A 22,896-nucleotide genomic window follows, 5' to 3' on the forward strand; every position below is an offset into this window, starting at 1 on the left:
TTGATGGACTGTATAGTCCATGGGGTCACAAAGAGTCAGACATGACTGAGTGACTTTCACTTCGTATTCTAAAATGTCCACCTTTCAACTTTGCTCTTGTAGTTTTCCTATAAATATACTGAACAATGTTTCTTTAAAATATAAAGGGCATTAGAAAAGACAGTCTGGAATGAAAACAAAAAAATCTGCTGAATAAATCAAACTAAAACTCAATCAATGCTCTAATTAAGAAAACCATGCCATAATGGATATGGTACCATAGGCAATCCAAACAGGCCGATATTCAAATCTTCCCTTGGCTATTTGCTAGCTATATGACCTAGAACAATTTGCTTCAAGTAAACATTAGATTCCCCACTTTGAAGATTAGATTCAGTAAATTAATTCCTACACTTTACTGAATTGTTATAAAGCTTAAATGAGATAATAAAATAACTGGGCATTTAGTATAGTACATGTATAGAGCTACACATAGTTTATACATTTAGTGTGTGTATACATGTATCTCCAAACTCTGATCTCTGATCTGCACAAAAAAGTCACAGCTCCATTACAAAGAGAAATTCATTTTCTCCAGGCTCCCTTAAAACTTAAGAAGCCAGTTCTAAAAAAATAAAGTTTCTAACCCTTGCCAAAGAATGTACTGTTAAAATATTCTGGTATGTTTCAATTATCATTTAAATAATGCTCTTTTCCTACATATCAATAGTTTCTAGAGCTGATTAAGCTCATCTGACTAAAAAGGGATAACAAAAACTATACCTGAGCCTCTAAAATGCTAGCTTTGTCCAAGTCTATCTCTGAAGAAAAGAGCCACAATCAACTTCAACATGAAGAAACACAGTACCCCAACCAGTACTAACTAGACCAGAAGCAATGAGCTAGAGGTGAAACTAGTCACCAGTGACCATGGCAATATCAGGACCAACTATCAGTTACACTCTCTAGGAACAGGATGGAGAGATGCACACACAGAAGCAAGCAGGAATTCATAAGGAATGAAGATGTATTCTAAGCTATTATAGAATCCTGAACCATAATCAGCCACTATTAAGAGATCTCCAGCATAATTTCCCATTTTTGGAAATACTAGAACACACAAACACACACAAAATATACTGCTGTTAGGATGATTACTCCATGCTTTTCTGCTTCCCTGTGTCAAGTAAAACAATATTTCTGAAAATTTTCAATTCAATACTCATAATAACAGAAGAAAGTAGAGTGCTATGGACAATCCTGCTGAAATTCCTTTGGAGTTTCTCACTGGACCTTAAATTCGCATTAGTTGTTTATCCTATGCCATAATATGCCAAGGAACTCTTTTGCTATAAAACTGTTTTCATTAAAATCTTCAAGCAAAATTGATGCTACAGAAGGAAATGCCACGGTCATCTTACATTTTCATGAATCTTCTAAAATAACAATCAATGCCTTCTCCCAGGAAAAAAAGACTCTAAATAGTTTAGACTTGAGATAAAACCCAGACATTATTTCCTCAAAGCTTAAAATTGACTCCAACTATTATGTAAATCAAGAAACAGGAAGTTATTTTTTATTTTCTAGAACATTTATCAGAAAAAAACTCAACTCACGATCTGATGTGTGGGAAATCCTCTTCAATTTTGCCTCCTGTGTTTTTGAAAATTTGGAGTGCAGCTTCCGCTACTTTTTCATCATCCATTTTCAGACAAGCCAGGAGAGACTCAAATGTTTCAGCAGAATGAAATGAGATGGGATGTGTAAATGAGAGTACCTAAAAAATGATCATAAAAATGATCTATAAATCCTTTTCATCTTTATAAATCCAAAATGTTACACACTAGAAATGCTACAAATCAAAGTAAAAACAAAAGTAATTATGCTAAAAATAAATGAGAGCACTATAAGTAAAATTTAAGACTTACTCAAATATATAACATTCTTGTGTAGGAAGACTGTACAATCTAAAGAAATAATTATCTTTAAAATTAAACAACACGTTAACATAATTCTCAAAATAATCTGGATTTGGTTAATCCTTGGGAAGGAGGGGTAGAGGAAACTGAAGGTAGGAGAAAAGGAAAATGAGAAGAGAGAATGTAACACAATATCTCTATTATTCTAAATAAAGGTCATTAGAAGAAACAAGATAATAACATTTTTGGAGAAAAGTAATCTAGGGATAAAACATCAAACAGTAAAAGAAATTTTAAGGTTACAATAATCACACCAACATAGGACTAAAGAAAAAATAAAGCAATAAATAGACTTTACCACGTCTAAGAATTTAAGGAAGAGTATAACAGATTATAAAGATGACAACAGAAAATAACTAAAAATGGATGAAATTTTTAATAAATAGACCTAGTAAAACTGGGTATAGCGATTTGGAGGAAATCAAATTAGACCCTCCATTACAATCACACTTTCAAAATAAATGTCTGCTAAGACATTAAGTAGATGATTTAATTTAGTCCCTGTGAGATAAGTATTATTTCTACCTCCATTACACATGAGGAAGCAAAAGCAATTAACTTAGAGCAAATATCTAATAAATGACAGTAAAAAAAAAAATCAGACCTGTTTTATAACACTCTTAAAAACACAAGAAAATGCTTATAATTTATTATGGGAAAAGTCAAGGTATAAAATTGTATATTGAGTCTCATTTCAACTGTACCAAAGAGTATATTTTTCTAAAGATTAAAAGGAAACAAAAGAAATATTTATGAATGATAGGCTTCTCAATGTTTTCTTCTTCATGATTTTATATGCTCTAAGTTATCAACAATTAACTGATATTTTTGTAATAAGTAAAAGGCAATGGTATATTTTAGCTAACAAAATAACATATAAAATGGACTTTAAAATTTTTGTACTTTCTGTGGTAGGGTTAGCAAGTTCTTTGCACACTAATGAAACCTTCAAATTATAATCCTTAATATAATTAATACTAGGCTATATTATATAATTTAAGCATAAAAATATTAATATTTAGCTTACATATTAGAATAAATATGCAATTTCAAAATTACCTAAAAGTGATTAAGAAAATTACTTTAGATTTACTTTAGATTCTATTAACCTAGAAAAGCAAATCTCAAGACTAAAAAGTACAAACTATGTGTGTTTAACAGTTATCTCATTAAGCACTTAAGTGCCTAAATTTCAATGTAAGCAATTTACCTTAAGCAGTTCAAGACCTGCCCTGATGGCTTGATCAGTTGGAACACCCTCATCTTCATCATCTGCTGTTCCATCTATTGATTTGTTCACTTGCTTTATAAGAGCACTAAAGTATGACAAAAAAAATTTTTTTCTATTTTTTCAACTTTTTTTATTAGCAATGTTTAAGAAAAATAATCCTGAGTATTTTCTATACAGACCACAACTAAACCACACACAAATTTGATACAGCTGCTTCCCAACTATTATGGCAAAACAAAGAGCTATATTTAATATTTTGAGATGCTTCTTTTCGAAATGATATTTCCCCGTGTCCATTCAAATGAGGTCAAAATGTTATCTGACTTGCTGTTTATTAATGCTGTATTTTTATTTTTGTATTTTCTGTGTGAAGCGTAGGTCCAAACATGTGAATGATAAGAGATGTTTTCCAATTATCTAAAGTTCATTATGGCTCCAATATGTAGAACAACATATACTGAAATAAAGGATAAATGGTAACACAAAGCACTTTCAAACAACCTAGCAAATATTATCATGTCCGGCACTGTTATGAAAGCCAGAAAGGACTGCTTCTGACAGGTGTAAAAATGTCACACAACAAATATACAAGAAATCCTCACTAGAATACTTAGAACAGATCACAAAGGAAATACAATATTTTAAAGTTTTCTTCTAAAAAACAAGCTTATGTGATTTTAAAATAATCATTTGAAATGCACTGTCAATTATCCAAAATACTCATTCACTTTGATAGGTATGTTTTATTACAAAAAACAAGTAACAAACATCAAGTCAGAGACCTAATATGTATCAAAATACAAGAAAATTATTCAACGTTTTTTAAAATGCTTAGATTTATGTTTCTACAAAAATATTATGTACTCAAATCTAAGGTCAAGATATGAGTCAAATACATGTGTCTTCCTTGCAATATCCTCTTAAATGTATCATTCCCTTAACAGTTAATATCACTGAGGATGCTTTCTGTCCTGTTCTGCCCATTTTCCCTGCTTAACTGATTCTCATAGTTCCAGCTACTCCAAATAAAAATCTTCAGCCTGAATTCTCTTCCCAAATTTTCATCTGTTCCAAGGTTTTCTTTACCAAAATGTACCAAAGGAATGAAAAATGCCATATATCCAAAATGAAATTCATTTCTTTCTTCCATGGCTAAGAGCAGGAAGCTCTCAGTCTAGTGAGGGGAGGCCAAAGGCCAAAAATAAGTAAATAAATACATTAAAAAGATAATCAGGAAACAATAAGGACTAGAGAAAAGGCCAGGACAAGAAGTGAAGATGGTTAGTGAGGGTAGTGAGGAAAGGCATTCATGTAGTGGTGGTACTGTTGTTGTTTAGTTGCTAAGTCATGTACAATTGAGCTAATAACCACAGAGTAAGAGCCAGTGATAAAAAGCATCAACCTGGAAAATCAAAGAGAATCAATTGAAAAACTATTACAAAATACTACGAGTTCAGTGAGGTGACACCAACAACACTAAAAATCGACAAGAGCTATTCTGTATTAGCCAGTCACCTTAAAAATACAGGGGCGAGGGGTGGAAGAAATCCATTTATAATGACAAGTCAAAATGTATAAAATAACTAGGAATAAAAAGTTTTAAATGCACAGAATGTGTATTTAACTTCTAAAATTATATAAAGGGAGCAAAGAGATTTGAAAAAATCAAGACAAGTATTTTCATAAGATGGAAACAGTACTACACGAATAGCATTTGCCACTACATCTAAAAATATCTTACAGGAACACAACGTGGTGTGGGATAAGATTCAACACATGCATTCTATAGCTCATCTGGAAACATTAAGTAATGTTTGAGAACAGCTAGTAAATCTTAAGGGAGTAGGAATGAAAGAACTTTCTAAATGAAATTTAAAATTTTATCATAAAAGCCTTAAAATACAAAGAAGTCAAGGGAAAAAATCCAGTAAGACCCTAAATATTGTTAAGAATTTATCCTACAATAAGGGAACATCTCAAATCAAATAGGAAGGAACCAATTTTTCAATAAATGGATTTGATACAACTAGCTATCAGGCTTTTAAAAAAGGGTGGATCTCTTATCTCCACCTTACAATGAAATGGATTCCAGAACAATTAAAACCTAAATGTAAAAAACACAGCCACCTAATATGATACCAGAAAGAAAGGCAGAAAGAAATCATAAAGGAAACAAAAGATAGTTCATATAATTTAGTATTTATTAATGTCAAGCACAAATTTAAAAGGCAATCAAACTCTGTTAATAGCCTTATTTTATAAAACATTCATATAATCAATAAAAAAAGACAATTCCTCTAAGCCACTTACAGAAAAATAAAAAGAAAAGCAATTAGCCAAGAAACATATGGGGAAAAGACATTCAACTTTGAACAGTGCCATCATTCACTGCAGCCATAAAATTGAGACACTTGCTCCTTGGAAGGAAAGTTATGACAAACCTAGACAGTGTTTTAAAAAGCAGAGACATCACTTTGCCAACAAAGGTCTGTATAGTCAAAGCTATGGTGGTTTTTCCAGTAGTCATGTACGGATGCAAGAGCTGAACCATAAAGAAGGCTAAGCACCAAAGAACTGATGCTTTCGAATTGTGGTGTTGGAGAAGACTCTTGAGAGTCCCTTGGACAGCAAGGAGATCAAACCAGTAAATTCTAAAAGAAATCAACCCTGAATATTCATTGGAAAGACTGATGCTGAAGCTCCAATACTTTGGCAATCTGATGCAAAGAGCTGACTCACTGGAAAAGATCCTGATGCTGGTAAAGATTGAGGGCAGGAAGAGAAGGGGGTGGTAGAGGACAAGATAGTTAGATGGCATCACTGACTCAATGGACATGAGTTTGAGCAAGCTCCAGGAGATGGTGAAGGACAGGGAAGTCTGGCGTGCTTCAGTCCACAGGGTTGCAAAGAGTTGGAAATGACTTAGCAACTAAACAACAACATCATTCACCTATAAAATGGCAAAGACTGAAAAGGGTAACAGCCATTATTAGGAAAAGTTAGGTGAATTGGACACTCCATGACTACTGGGAGAGAGTGGAACCTTTCTGCAGTGTGATGGTTAAACCAAGAGGGCACTGGAGGCAGACTTCCTCTGTTTAAATGCCATTAGCTATTTCCCAGCAACGCGAAAGTTACTCTAACATCAGTGTAGCTCACTGTTCCTTACCTGTAAACTGGGAATAATAATATTTTTTGCCTTATGAAGAGGTAAATGAGTTAAACCACATAACACAAAGAATGCACATTATAAGCACTAATGGCTGTTACCTGTTATTATTAGTTACGATTGAACATATCTTATGTATTACCAACCTACAAAGACATGCTTTGGTCCTCAGTCTTTTTGTTCATAAAATGCACTACTTCTGGAAACTTTATCTTAACTTTCAAAAATACTGCAATAACCTGATTTTATCTTTCTATAATTTGATTTAAAAAAACTGTTTGTCATGCCCAAGCAAGAAGCATACCCTTTCTCACCAGCTCCCTTCATTCTTTTCAAGGTACTACTATTCTCTTCATCATCTGGATTTGACCCCATAAACTTCTGACTCCTCCTCCATTTTATTCCCCATTTCCAGTAAAAGGACCCGTTTCTAAGGTTGTTCTTTTAAAACCTTCCTCAAATATGTTCTTTCCTTTCCATCCCACTACTGTCATCCAAAGAAAATTATAACACCTCAGCAGGCTCTCTCTTCTACTTCCCTCCTCCTATTCATCATCCATCATTCCTACTTCTCAATAGACCAAAGAACAAAGTAAAAGCTCTAAAGTCAGATCCTAAAGGCTTTCCACAATCTGACCCCAAATGCTTTCTGAGGATCACCTCATAACACTTTTACATTTCTCCATTGAGTAACTTAAATAGATGGCAATCATTTTCTAAATATCCTTGTTCCTTCTAATCCAGTTAGCTTGGCTTATATAAAACTCAACACCTAGAATTCTCCTCCCACTTCTGTAGAAATAAAATCTTACCCATTCCTCCTCTCAGGTCAAACACTACCCTCTCAGAGAAATTCTTTTAATCCTTTGAACACTATTTGCATCAATTTTACACAACAATAATATAATCTCTTAATTAAAACTCTTATTTCACTACTAGACAGAAGATTAATGAAAAGCATAAAGTATGCTTTGCCAACACCTAACTAGCATTGTTTTAAATATAGAAGGTATCAGATTATTTAATTAATGAATTTGAGTCTGATTCAGTTTTTCTTTGTAATAATATAAAGGATTCCGGTTTTTGTTTTGCTTCCTTTTATTTATGAAACTGAAGAACACTTTCCTCAAATGGAAAACAATGCAAGAGGAGTCCAAAATGACAAACAGGCATCCAACGTAGTGTCCTCCTCCACTACAGATGCTTACAGGCCAAAAGCTATACCTTATCCCTTCCCTCCAAAAAAATCCCCAAAAGGGCTTTACTGAGGATAGAGTGTACCATTAGTAGTATTTTAGATTCTAACATACCTCTGAAAGGTACTACCGGTCACTAAAAAAAGAATATGCTCTCCATATTTTGTAAGTATTCCTTTTTTCAACTCTTTGAAACATTTCAGGAAAAGTTTAAAACAAACAAAAAAGGGGGGGGGGCGGAATTCACTGGCAGTCTAGTGGTTGACTGGCTCCGCACTCCAATGCAAGGGGCACAGGTTCAATCCCTGGTATCATGCTGTATGGCATGGCCACAAATAAATAAATAAGAAAAGAGCTCTTCCCAGATTTTACAAAACCAAGTACAGACATAAAAAGAAAGTATTTTCCAAGATGTCAAAGTCAGGTGATATCAAACCTGAAACTTTAAGTGAAGGCTGTCTTAAAAATAACATTTTTAGTTCTCAGATACCTGTGAAAATGCATCATATGTTGTTTTATAACATAATCACTTTATTTTCTTTTCCAGAAGGTAGAACTGCAATTTGTTTCTATCAGTTAACCTATGTGAGCTAACTTACCAGTATACTGTTAACAGATAAAAAATTCAGCTTGTATTGACAAATTCTCATCCAAAAAGAGCACATAAAATTAAAAGAAATAACATGAAATACTAAATACATACAGATATATACAGATGAGTATATAGCCATCATGTACATAAATATACATAAATATATGTAAATATATATATACATATACATAAATCTGTACAGATTAGTGCCTTACACATAGCAGATACTCAATAATGACTGACTACTAAAGCATGAATGAATTAATATTAATGAAAATTCAATATTTTCATATATAAATACCTGATAGACTCAGTATCTATGTGCACAGGTGCTATCCTCTCCAAGAGAAACTTGATCATTTCCAGAAAAGGATTTGTAGGTTGTTTGGGGTTGCCCAACTTCTTAGTTATTTCACGCTGTAATGGAGATGTTTAAAATATTACAAAAGTATGTTTAAATAATTCATTACATTAAAATGTTAAGAAACTACAATAGTTAACATCACATAGTACTGGTACTATTGGTATAGTATTGGTGCTGGAATAAACAAATCAATACAAAAAGACTAAATTAAGAATTTAGTATAGGAAAAAGGTAACATTTCAAGTTAACAGGAAAAGGATTATTCAATATACTATTATACTGAATAATAGCTCAACAGACATTTTTTAAAACTAAAAGCCGAGTCAGATCCCTATCTCACATCTTACACCAAAATATTCCAAAAGGATGAAAACAAACACAAAAGAATAAAACCAAGGGTCACGGGATATCAAACTTCAACAAGCAAAATTATCAGGGGAGCTTATTAAAACTACAGATTTCTGGGCCTCACTGAAGATTCTCATTTAGTCAATCTGGGGTAGAGCCGAGAATCATCTTTTATAAAAGAATTTAGGAAGATACACAAGCAACAGATTAAATAATACTGACGTAAGTAAATATTTTCATTGACCTGCAGTACAATGGGATTTCATAAGCAAGACTCCAAAGGCAAAAGCCTTGAGGAGACCGCTGACAGACTTAGTGAGATAACAAAACTATCATATGTAAAGGGCATCATAAACAAAATGAAAAGGGCTAAACTACAACTGTTGGAAAACTACCTGCAGCCTAATTAACACACAATGCCATGACACACTAACGAGTCAATGAGATAAAGACAAATAGTCTAGAAAAGTAGGCAAAGATTAAAAACACACAGTTTACCAAAGAAATAAGAATGACTAATATATCCAAGGAGAAAAAGCGGTCAGATGATTAGCATCCGATTTTACAAATCGTATCAAAATAATAATGTTTTTGTTTGAGTTTTGTGTTTCCAACAGTAATCCTGGCCAGTATTACCCTAAAGAAATCAAGACTGTGTAAAATTATTAAGCTATAAAGATTATTTTTTACATTAATCAAAAACTGGGAAAAAATTAAATGTGTAACACAAGTGGACCATTCAATAAATTATGGCACATAACGGTGTGCTACGTTGCTACTGAAGATAATACTGTAAAAGACTAATGAAAAAGTAAAATATACAAAGCTCTGTATAATATAATCTTATTTTAGAAGAACATACACCATAATATTAACAACTGTGTCTATAGAGTAATTACAGTTTAATACATTATTATTTTTATGATATTTCCTAAATTTTACATAATGAACATAAATTATTTTATAAAAGGGGACAAAAAAGGATTTGCAGGCTTCTCCAAACATTACAGAGGAGCCTGGCAGGCTACAGTCCATAGGGTTGCACAGAGTCAGACACGACTGAAGTGACTTATCACCAAACATTAACTCTTTTAAATTTCTCTCCTTACCACACAACCTTCAGCCTGTTTGCAGGAGCATGTTGGACTGACAAGTACTTCTAACTGTTTTCTTATTTTCTCATCATCTTCTAACACTTGTGTGAATTTCTTCATGAAATCCTGAGCCTTACCAGGATCCGGTAAATTTCCTTAAATTAAAATACAATTTTAGAAATTTCTTGAAATAATAAAAGAGCAACATTTTTCATTCTTTAATTACTTTGATGAAGAATCCTAACTACAAATTCATTTAATTTAATGAGATAAAAATTATATAGAGTACCTTTAACAGTAAATTTTCACAAGTAAAAAATTTTGTCCTAGAAACATAAAATAAAATCATTGTGAAGGACCATCTATCCAGATAAAGACCAAACTGGTTAATTTTAAATAACTCTGTATAATATCTAAAGGCCTTAAATGTCAACCTGAAAAATACCAATTTTATTACTGTCCCATGAGCTTGTGCATATATTGTTCTCTTGTGATTCATAGCAAGAGATCAAGATCAGTAAGATTTACCTTGAAGAAACTATCTTCCTGTTGGGCACTATTTACCATTACAGCATCCACAGAAAATGCGCGCACACACGCATGCTACTTGGTACCAAAACAGGCTGAACAACATGGTCCAGGTGTTACTGCCCAATATGCCACTACCACACGAGAAAGTCTGAGTTCTTACAGAATTAAAGATTAGTTTTATACTGCTCTCCTAATACATCATTAATCAAAACACTTATGAAAGCTCACAAAAAATCCATCATAACATCGTTTTTTCTGGCTGCTCACAACTGTAATGGAGAACCAAACTAGGTATGACCCTCCTAATAATAGGAATTGTAATACAGAAATATGGACTCTAATAAAAGTAACAGAAACCTGTTGAATCTTGAAATATGAATACAGTAAATGCAGTCTTCAAGTTCATATATGACTCTGAAGTTCCATTTATGTCTTGGCTACATGACTGAACATAGTAAGAACAAATCCCCCCCCCCCAACTATGTGACTGTGTAATCTTTCCCTATTTCTGTAACACAAAAATTCTACTGTACTGTTTATCAACAATTTTGGAAAATGTCACTTTACAGCCCCTCCACAGCATCATATTAAGGCTACAATAAAGCATATCACCTAAGAAACAAAAGGAAAAGAAAGTGAAGGCAGAGGGAGAGAGGAAGGAAAGAGAGGAGAAAAGGAGGAAGGGAAAAACAGCAACAAAAAATTCCTTTAATTCAAGATTCTACAAACATACTTGACCACTGGAACTCTTTTTTTCTGACGGTACTACTAATATGTGCAGGATATTGACATCCCTTGGAGCAGAATTTGGGAAATATTGTACTTGTTGGAAGAAAATGGATATGAAGTTAAAACAGAAAGACTACAGGAGATTATCTCCTTTAGGGGATACTGTCCACAGTCAAACAACCAGGGAAATAGTTATTTAAAAGCAACAGCACGAAATCACTTGCTTTAAGTTATCCAAAGGGACTGAAAACTAATTTAACTGCTCAGGACTAAAAGGTATTTTGGCGTGAAATTTCTACTCATGCCAGAGTTTCTATCACTTAGTCTAATACCCAATGAATTAGGTTACTATTCTTTTTTGTGTCTTAGCATACTTCCACACACATCCTGGAACATTTGTTAACATCTCAAAAATCCGCCTAAGATCTCTTCATTAGCCAAGTGGAACCTCGGTGCAAGCATTCCCCTAGGTGCTCCTGATCATCCCTCCGCCTTCATGCTATACACACTGATCTCTGAGGTGAGAGGAAAAGCTAGTGCCCTGCAAAAAGAGCTTCTTTTCCCTGCCCTGAACACAACCCTTTAGTACTCACTGTTAAAGGCAATTAAATAACATTTTATTTGAAAACACTGAAAGCAAAAAAGTGAATTAACTTTTTTTTTCAAAAAAAATTGCAGTTATTAAGTATATCCTTCATTCTAAACTTTGACTCACAATGAAATTAGCTTCAGAGAGATTCACATTAGAGCAAACAGCAAAGCACAGGCTCAGTTTTTAACAGCAAGCTTACAAAGCAATTTGAATGAATTCTCAAAAATAAATTTATGTAATAAAACCTTTATCTAGCTCTTGCTCATACCAAAACACAAAATAATTCTGTGCAGAATGCAAAATAAATGAAAGTAAGGGGAAAAAAAAAAAAAGGAAAGCGGAGTATGCTGGGGAAAAGAAAAAAAAATAAAAATCAACCAAAAAACTTTAATCTTTTCCTATATTATCATAGCCTAAAATGGAACTTCGAGGAATATTTTATACTACCAAAGAAAGAAATGTCTCAAATAAACCTTAAATTTTACATATAATATTTGAAGTAACTTACTTGTAATAACCATCACTTTTGAAAATATGGCCTTGACACTGGCATCTGTCTGAAAATCACACAAAAAAATGCAAAATTAAAATCTCCTAACAATAATCTTCATTATATTCTTCAGAAAGTTAAGCATAACCCACACACACTCTAGGCCCACGCCCGGACCACAAGTATATGCTCCTTCTTTAGACATGTTTAAACCCCCGATAAACTGAATCAAAGAAGTGAAGTCATAATCCACCCTCGTCATTTCTTCCCTCATCCTGTTTTATCTTCCTCCCAAAAGAAAAAAAAAAAGATATGACTGCTGCATCAACCTTTTGAGACACAGAGGTATTCTGTTTTTCTTAAGTACTCAAAGGACAGGACAACTTAGTTTAAAAGGGGAACAAAGTAATCTGGAAACGCTGGTTCTTACATTTGTAGTCTATCTCAAACAAAAAAACTGACAAGTATATAACTCTGATTGAACTGAGGTATTCCTAAAATTGTTAAGCCTGAGGATTATGACACATAAGTCAGGAAGCCATTGGGAAGACGCTGCTGCCAGATGAAGACAATTAAGATGCCACTAACATGTACAAAAGATTTTTCCAAGAGGGCTAGTTATATGCTGCACCAGGGTAGTCATATTTCAGTGAATGAATGTCTTCATTACATTGCGCTTCATGTAACATATTCTGTAAAGTCATGGGTATGAATGATGTTTCTAAGAATGCTAGCATCAGGTTAGTGTTATTTAATGAAAGGAAACATCACCAACAAAGTACAATACTGCAAGTCACTTTGAGAGACAATGAGCAAGCAAATCACTTAAATGAAATAAGTAGAAGGGCTACATTGCTAAGAAAGAATAAAAATTATCTTAATCAGAAGGAATAAGGAAGAAGTCAAAGAAAAGTATTAAATATCTAAGAGTCTTCCTGATAAAATAGGCAGAATTATAAACAGACAAAAATTAAACATAGCTGTTTCTTTTTTCTAACTTTAACTGTATAACATCAGCAGAATTCTCAACATAAAGTGAGTATTACGTGATAGACTTAATTTTCCTTTCACTACAATGCCACTGTAGAGCACTATCCTCCTGCGTTCTGTTTCTTCTTCAACCCCACCACACAAGAATGAGAATTCTCTCTTTGATTTAGATAAAATGTTAATTATTTTAAGACAATTTAAAAGAAAATACCATAAAGTAGAAGGGAATAAAACACTGTAACTGAAGTGAGAGTGTATTTTATTCCTAGACTGAACAGGAATATCATGAGACCCTGCCAAGTTTTTATGAACAAGCAAAGAGAAGAAGCGCACACTAAATAAATTTTAAAGGGACAGTGAGAGTCAACAAAGCTATTCTTGATTACAGTCTCATACATCACACTGTTCAACACACAACCTATACACTTAAAATGCTACTCGGCTGCTATTATGACTTTAATAACGCTTTCCATCAGGAATAATTTTATACACATGCAAATGAGAACATCTCACATTCTAAAATAGTATGTTTGCAACTTTAGAGGTAGTAAATTAATATGTCTCTAGGTGACAAAGACGGGCACTTTATCCAGAGCTTATTACCTGAAACACTCTTAACACTGCATTATAACACTGACTAAAACAAATGCTTATTGGCTGAAACACACTAACTTAATCGAGATTTTCCAATTTCCCTCCTTCGCACAGAAGTACTGAAATAGCGAATCACTAAAATAATTTTAAGTCATTGTCTAAGAAGGAAAAACTTAACTCTAGTAGGTTCAATATAATCAGGAATCACAGAAGGTTAAATTATGTTCAACAAGTCATAAACAAAGAGAAAACTGTTAGCCTATAAAACAAAAATACTACTCAGTTGTAAAGCTTCAGTCAGGCAAACAAAAGGCAAGAAATGTCTATTACTACTGATTTAGAGGGTAAGAAAAAAGTGAGGTCACCATAAACCACTCAAACAACTACTGTTAGCTCACTGATTTTTAGGGCAAATGGTAAGATTTACACCTAGGAAAACTGGAGATTTTCTCCCTTAGATGAAACAACTCCAGTCTATTGACCTCTGTCCTATGAACATAAGGTGTATGTTGTGGGGAAAGGGTGAAGGAGTCCACTATGTGCTGAAGAAGAAACAAAAATAACACTGTGCTGTTTTCCCTGGATGCAATTTAAAATGACCAGACACACTGATTTTTAGATGACTTACCTTTTACAGGCCTACATACAACATCCTCAAACAACATCAATTGGATGAATAACTACCATTAAACTATAATTATGAAGATCAGGTAATACATTAAAACTACCATAATATTAGTTGTAAGTAAAAATATCAGAATACTAAACTGTAATTACATGATTTTAACACTTTCTATAACCACAAGACTATACAAAGATGATGGCAGCATTTCAGTGTAGCAACATTAAGTGTAATTTTACTGTTTCATATGCTTTCAATAATACTGAGTTATTGTTTTTTGTTTTTCAAGTTACCAAAAAAGGCTTAATTCTGAGTACACAGAAGCACATTCTGTTTCCTGTTGGATATCACCTTTGGCAGATACAGTGAACTTACGTTTTTCTATGTAGTAAGTTTCTTGAAAATTTCAGTGTTCTAAGTTAGAGATCATAGGTTCTCGAGTCAGAATTGTTCCACCCATAAATAGCTGTTCAACACATAGCAGAAATTGTGATAACTTACTTTGGGTTGCTTAATTAAGTCGAGCAAATCCTTTACTTGATGTCGTAGCAAATTTTGACATTTCCACATTTCATTCAATGCTCTGAAAAACATAAACAGATAAATTTAAATAACAAAATGGGATAAAAATCCTTCCAGGATATTCCAACTATATTAATTTTTTCTATCAGTTCAGATTACAAAAGGAGATGACAAAGATGAGGTAAAAGTTACAGGGGCTAAGCAACTGATGATATACGGAGAGAGAGAGGAGTCAAATAGAAGAGATAATAACATTTGGGGAGATGGGAATTATCAAAAGAAAGGGATCAGTGGTGATTGTTTTTCCTTTTGTATAGAAATAGAGAAAATTTGTCACTAACTGGAACACATTTGCAGGCAAGTGCATAAGAATTAACTGAGGTGATTGCAAACTTGAGAAATAAAGCAATATTTAATGGAGTAATATCTTGCAGTAGGTAGGATGAAAAGGAATAAAAGACAAACAGAAAACAGTGAGCTCTGAGATAACAGGGATACTTTTTCCTGAAAGAAAAATATTGTAATTTTACATAATATATATTACATACTTTATTAGTTATTTATAAATTATGTTATATAAATGAATATTCATCTTACACAGCAAAAATTTTGATGTCCCCGTAACACTTTTACTGTTCTCAGGTAGAAATTTAAAAGAGAGATTTATATAAGAAATTTATATTTATATATAAAATATATATAATGTTATTTAAACGCTGAGTTACAGAATATCAGAACCACTTATATTTAAAATTTTTAAAAAGAAATTTTCCAAAACCAAATACTACTTCTCATTATTGTTTTCAATTATCTATACTTCTATTGGGGTTCCCAGGTGGCACTAGTGGTAAAGAATCTGCCTGTCAATGCAGGAGACGGAAGAGACTCAAGTTCCATCCCTAGGTCGGGAAGATCACCTGGAGAAGGAAGTAGCAACCACTCCAGAATTCTTGCCTGGAAAATCCCATCAACAGAGGAGCCTGGTGGGCTACAGTCCATGGGGTCGCAAAGAGTCAGACACGATTGAGCACATACTTTCTATTAACTCCATTATCACACATACAAAGCACTGCTCTAAGACAATAATTTAATGCAGACATATATAAAACCATGTAAAAATATCCATTTTCTTTTGATAGACAAAGCAATCATTTGCTTAATATTTTCCTTCTCAACAGTGTCTTAAAAGTACTTTTGTATTTTTTTAAAAAAGGAGATAAATTAGCAGAAATTTGGACACAAATTCCTTTATAGAGGTCCCTTATAAATGGTACTAGCAAAACAACCATACTGGGGCATTTTCATCTTAAAATACCTATACTTAACTGTTTTCAAGGTACTAAAGTTCCCTAAAGTTTAACAGGCACATTTCAAGAATGCAAACATTAAAAGAAAAATGACCATTATCCAGAGGACTGCAAAAGTCTCACAGCTAAGTAGCAGTTATATAATTAAAACAATAATTTTCAAAGAAACAGAGCAGTCATCTGTGAAATTACTTCTGAACCCCAAAGTCAATGAATTTCTTTCCCTAGCTACACATTTTATCACTACTTGTAACTCCAAAAGGCCCTGGATTTTGAAACTTGCTTTCACTTAAAGCAGAAAAATAAAAAAGAAATTATCTTTTACCTATTATAGTTATTTATTACTTTAAAGATGAAATCTTACGTAATTCTAAAGCTTATTATAAACTATTACCGTTGCAGCTTAAGTCAAAAAGTGACCATTACATACTAAGAATTTGTACTGTAACAATCAGGAGGGGCACCCCCTCAAGCATTTTAATCAAATTATATTAAGCAGCAAAGACAATGTGTCCTTGTGTTTTACCTTTCTAAACAGCACTTAAGGAAAAAAAAATTGTACTAGTGGAAGCAGTATTACTATACTAGGAAGACAAATATCCATTCATTCAATATTAGTCTGAATTCCAGCTCTGTCACTAAATAAAAGTGAAAAATCTGACTAGAGCCTGGATACTCTTACCTTTGTAAGGTATGACCTCACAAAAAAACTGACTTTTTTTTTTTTTTTTGATTAAGTGACATTTTAAGTAGACAACTAGTCCCCTCATGCGGGCTTCTCCTCATTTGCACCAACGCACTACATGTTTGTGTCATTTCAAAGAAAAAGAACTGCCATTGAGCCACAGCAGCCTGTCAAACGATGACGAGAACCTCTCCTCCACTCCTCTGCTCTCAGTTGGCAAACTACCCCTCAGACTTGGCAGTACAGAACTGTCTAGATGAGAGCCTGATCAATGAAGGAGATCACACCAGAACACCTGATACTACCACTTACTCTCATCACTAACAGCTGCTCTGGGAAACTTGGGGGAGGTGGAAATATACACCATGATCAGAGATACTCAAGCTGCCTCAATTCTCCTCTCCAATCATCAAGATTAAATTAGTGACTTACCCAAAAGCGGGTACACATCAAAAAGTCTAAAATATAGAAGGTACTTTGTCTTCCTCAAAAGAACACTGTCATAGAATAAAATATATAGCTGTTTCAATAAATAAAATTCATTACCAAACAAATTCTTAGCAGGAACCTGCTTGGTAAGCAGCTATTTTAAATACCATTCAAACTAATTAGAGGTCACAAATTCAAATGACTTTCTGGGCTAGAATGGTAATACAAATGAATGAAATAGGGCAGGTGTTATAATACAGAGTAGTGAGCACTGTGGTGAAATCAGAAATATTAAGTAAAACATCAAGATTATTAGTATTCAGGACGAGACAAAATCTCATACCCAAAAGATTCACAAAAAATAAAATGCCTGACAGAGGATGGAGAAACTTAGAAACCACTGGCAAGAGTATAAATTAGTATAATCATATTGGAAAATGATTTGACTAGTTTATAATGCTGGAAACGTGCATCCTCAGCAGTTCCACTCATAGCTGTAACTCCAGTGATCCTAAACCTTGTCTGCCCATTAGAATCCCCAGAAACACTTTTCTAAAACCCCCAACACGCATACTACAAGCTAGACAAATTAAATGACAAACTGAGGATGAGATTCATGTGTCAGTGTTTTTTAAACCTTTCCAAATGATTCCAATATGTAGTCAAATTTGAGAACCATTCACAACTATACCTCAGAGAAACTCCTGCATGTTTACTAAATTGGAAAATGTTCACAGTAGCATTATTTGCATTATTAAAAAATGGAAACAACACAAATGTCCATTCTTTCCACGCACTCAGATCTGCAATGTCAAGATGATGGAATAAAACTGGAATAATGACAAAGTAATTCAACACCTCAGTGAAAATGAATGACCCACAAGCTATGTAGAGAGAGTGGATAAAGTTTAGGAACATAATAGAATGGTGTGAAAAAAAAAAATCACAGAAGACTATACCCACAATCATTCCATTTTTATAAAGTTCAAAAATGATCAAAAACAAAAAATATATAATTAAAGGATACATACATACGGATAATAAAACCATTCTTTAAAAGGAAATGAGAAACACAAAATTAAGGTTAGTGGTTTCCTCTGAGAGGAAGGAGGATGAAAGAGGGTGGGTGGTAGATTCATAGACAGTTATTACTATGCTTCAAAACTCATGATTTCTTCGGGTGCATGAAATACTTCATGACAGTAAATGTAAGACTTCTGGAGAAAATAACCACAGACAAAATGTAAAGAATAAGTAATAAAATGTTAAGAACCATTAGGTGTATAGTTGGTCAGTTAATTCAAAAAAGTTGGTTAATAGGAAGTAATAGACAAAGGGACATACTGAATGAATGGAGAACTTACAAATGGATAACATAGTTGTATAGAAACTTGAGAGTGAGTATTACAGGGAAGTCATTAGAGGGAATAATGGACTTGAATATCCATGTAGAAAATAATATAAGATTCTTATTTCACATCATGCATAAAAATAAATTACAGGAAGAATAAAGATCTCAATCTGAAAAGCAAATCTTTAAAATTTTATTCAAAAATATAAAACAACAAATTAACCTCAGCATAGAAAAGGATTTTTCAAATGTAGAGAGAGCACAGGCAAAACAGAAAAAGACTCATATATTTGGTTATATTAAAATTAAAACTTTTATATGTTCTAGGACACCATAAGCATTGTAAAAACATAACTATAAGCTCTAAGATATATTGTGCACATACCTGACAAATGTTTTAGTGTATAGAACGTATAGAGAAGCTTTACAAAAAGTTGATTTAAAAAATAATTTCAAAAATGTTATACACACACACACACACACACATAAATACATACACACACACTTTACTTATTTTAACTTAAAAGAGATAAGTATTCATGCACTCACCAACCATTTTTGTAGAAATCAGTTGATGCACAGATTGGAACTTACTTTCAGCTTTTCCATGAAATTATTTTTCAGTATATCTCAAAATATATTTTCAGTATATTATTTTAGTTCTGAAACTGCCATTTATGTTTTATGTATTCTATTCACAAATTTTTAAATTTTCTTTTCCATTTCTGGTATTAAAGTTTTCATTAGTTGTTTGCTCCTATGGGTTTGGAAGTTATACACTCAAATTCTTTTAGGGGTGACTCAAATTTTTAATATGTACAGTTGGTCTAATTAATCAACATGTCATACCTGTCCTCCCTCTTACATGACGAAAGAACATCAGAACACTACCTGCCACCTTAACATGTTGTTATCTGACAGTGTGACCCCCCACAGGGTAGGAGAAGGGTATCCCAGGGACTCGCAAGAGCTCACAAATTGTTGCATTGGTGTAGGTTGATTCAATGTCAGCCTAGATGCTAATCTACTTTTTAATACAGATCCCGACACTCGTTTAAGAAACTATCCTATTCCTTCCTTCTGGATTTAGTTTCCTTTTTTATTCTTTAGTAATTTTTTCAAGTAGGATCTATGAGTGGTGAACTCTCACTTTTTGCTTAAAAGTGTCTTTAATTCATTACTACTTACGAATGACAGCTGAACTGAGTCAAGGCAGCTACACTGGTTGTGACTTAAAATAGTTCAAAAGGGATATATATATATCATATTTCATCTATGCTAAGAGGCCATCAACTGCACCATGAAGAAAAGGATGCATTCCAATTTCAGAGATGTTAGCATATGAAAATTTAATGTTTTATAATCAATTAAATACAGTGGAAACATATTTTACTATATGCAGTGGAAAAAGAATGAGTTTTAGAACCAGGTAGAAGTGAATTCAAATCCTGGCCTTGTCTCTTACTACTTGTGTAATTTTATGTAAGTTAACTGATCTCTGTGGGATTCAGTTTATCACATGGAAAACAGAAAAATATCACTTATGCTTAGAGTTGCCAAGTTTTTTTCTGTAAAAGGCCAGATGGTAAATTTCACAAGCTTTGTGGGTCATCAGGTCCCTGTCGAAACTACTCAACTCTGCCAATTGTAGCAGGAAAGCAGCCACAGTTAACACACATTCCTGGGCCTAAAATACAGTCAATATTAAGAAATGTACATTTTCCCTTCTACAATCTTTTTCTCAACATTTCTGTGAAAGATATAAACAGACATATAACAATTTCCATGGGGGAAATGAAGTGAAAAATCCCATTAAGCTGTGACAGGAATGAAAATTAGGTACAGCTCCCTAGACTTCTAATTTCTTCATATGTAAACCCCATTAGCTGGGGGTTAAGTTACCCATTTACTAGACTACTAAGGATCTACACTTTCTGAAACCTAGAGCATATCAATCTCCAGGCCTCAATTTCCTACACCTCAGTACAATTCATTTAGCAATTCCTCTTTCATGTACAAAGTGCCAATTCCTTACAAAGGCTTTCAAAAGCACTTTTTGAATGAAACATGGTGATAAAAATATATTTTTGCTTACCTTTATGCCAGACTATAACACCATGTTGAGACTGTGCAGCATAAAAATATGTATCCTACTGCCTTACACTATAACTCAAATCAGTATCAGGTAAAAATAATAAAGTACTGCTGTCACAATATGGACCCTTCTAATGCCTTAAGGAATATAAGCAAAAGACAAAAAATACATCAATATTTCTTGAGACAACAGAAAAAACTAAATCCTAAAAGCTACCCAATCAATCAGCTGTTTTTTAATTAGTTACAAAAATCCTTGTTAATCTCATGTTAGTAGCAGTACTTCCTGAAAAAATATCCAAGTATTTTATTGTGTCTGACCATTTAAACAATGTACGTTACATAAATTGTTGACATTAAAAATAGTTATTTTTGATTCCATGAAATCCAGTATACTGCAAAAGATGGAAAGAACAGAGTTTGACATTTGAAACATACTTCACTGCATTTAAATCCAGTGTGGCATACAAATAATACAAGCATTTCATGCGTTCTGTTGTTTCCAAATTGTGGGGGACCATGTACTGAGCAAAGATCCGTTCAACAAGCAATCTATGAAAAAACATAAAGTACTACATTAATTTCTTTAAATATATGTGTTACATATGTATATAAATTTCCAAAACATATAAAAATACATATAAGAGAGCTTCTTCTTTCTGAGTGGAGATGAGATTTACAAATCAAAGATTTCTTTAACAAGAAGAGCCTCCCCCAACCCACAAAAAAAATGTTAGCTGGATATACAAGAAAAACTCCTATACCTAGCAAAGATGCATGACCTTGGGCAAGTTATGTACTAGGGGCTCAGTTTCATTAGCTAAATAATAAAGGGTTAAAAAAACTACACTAGAACTCTCCAAGTGACAAATTCTAATCTAAGTTAAAAACTAACAAAAAAATATTTGTCTTCTGAGTTTCCCCAGTGATCATAATGAAAAACGACCTAGATAAAAGAACAAAAAGAACAGGGGAAAGGAGAGCTACCAAGTCAAAATGCAAATCTCTGGGCATTAATGTCACATGCTCAAAAAGCCTAAAAATGTCAATTTTTTTAAAATAGTAACTGTGAAATTTCTTAGATAGTATCAATCTAAGATACTCAGTTTCTACTTCCTACACCTCTTAAAATTGTTAAGATGTCCTACTGGTTCTTAATTTTCTTATTTTGATCGTTATAGGTAAGATCATTTGGACTCCACTAAAAATCTATTAAATCAATGCATACTGCAAGCAGGATTTACAAGTCTACTAACTATAGAATGGGTAGATTCCATACAAGATCTAATCTTATATACTGGAATAGAAAAACACAAAGATTATATTCAGATGTGTTTTTATATATAAATTTATAAATTTTTTTTAGCCTTAAGTAGGAACTGTTTTTATTTAAAATGCCTAAATACAAAAGGTTGTATATTTGACTTTTATTTGAAAAAAAAAATCAGTGTGAATCCTTATAATACAATTACCTATGAAACAAAATTTAAATTATAATTGCATACATTTCTACTTTCAAATATTACTTGGTTAAAATACAGTATATGAAAATGACCATAAAGGATGTATCCATTCCTAAAGTTATATGTACATCACTACTTCATTTATGGCTTTGGTGGGAAGGCAACGAGTCACTCAAAATTTTTAACTTGCAGTAAAAAACGAAGCGGGAGTTTAAACTTATAAAGAAAATAGTTTGCCTAAAACAACAGCTCAACAACAGTTATATAATACCAAAAAGCACCAAACATTTTACTTATGGTCTCTTTAACTTACCTATCATCAATACTATTTTGATAATATATATGGAGCAATTTGTCTTTGATCCATGAAATCTGTTTTGCAGCATCTTTCCCAGCTGCTGATTGTAAAGCATATTTCTTATAAATCTGGGCAAGTCCCATCATGGCTTCCTTGCGTACTCTCCACTTAAAATAAAAACATTTTTTTTTTATAATTCAAAAATGCCTTATATTAATTCCTCAAGTCTAGTTACCCCTTTTTTTTA

The 22,896-nt window shown here is 33.0% G+C and overlaps 1 protein-coding gene across 9 annotated transcripts in view; it reads right to left on the reverse strand.

Moving 5' to 3' along the window:
- The window catches only part of PDS5B (PDS5 cohesin associated factor B), a 173,471-nt gene that overhangs the window by 66,235 nt on the left and 84,340 nt on the right, over positions 1-22,896 (reverse strand). For all 9 annotated transcript variants that reach the window (XR_014071060.1, XM_081549214.1, XM_081549212.1 and 6 more), the window contains exons 12-19: positions 22,665-22,816; positions 21,327-21,440; positions 15,002-15,083; positions 12,313-12,361; positions 9,968-10,107; positions 8,448-8,563; positions 3,169-3,274; positions 1,596-1,756 (exon numbers count right to left, since the gene is read on the reverse strand). Coding sequence is in view for 8 of the 9 variants with exons in the window: in XM_081549214.1 (XP_081405340.1) it covers positions 1,596-1,756; positions 3,169-3,274; positions 8,448-8,563; positions 9,968-10,107; positions 12,313-12,361; positions 15,002-15,083; positions 21,327-21,440; positions 22,665-22,816 (920 nt within the window). In the remaining variant the exon portion in view is untranslated. The remainder of the gene's footprint in view (positions 1-1,595; positions 1,757-3,168; positions 3,275-8,447; positions 8,564-9,967; positions 10,108-12,312; positions 12,362-15,001; positions 15,084-21,326; positions 21,441-22,664; positions 22,817-22,896) is intronic.

This window comes from Giraffa tippelskirchi, chromosome 12, assembly GCF_054371585.1.
Source record: "Giraffa tippelskirchi isolate mGirTip1 chromosome 12, T2T-mGirTip1v1.2.pri, whole genome shotgun sequence".
NCBI classification, from domain to species: domain Eukaryota; kingdom Metazoa; phylum Chordata; class Mammalia; order Artiodactyla; family Giraffidae; genus Giraffa; species Giraffa tippelskirchi.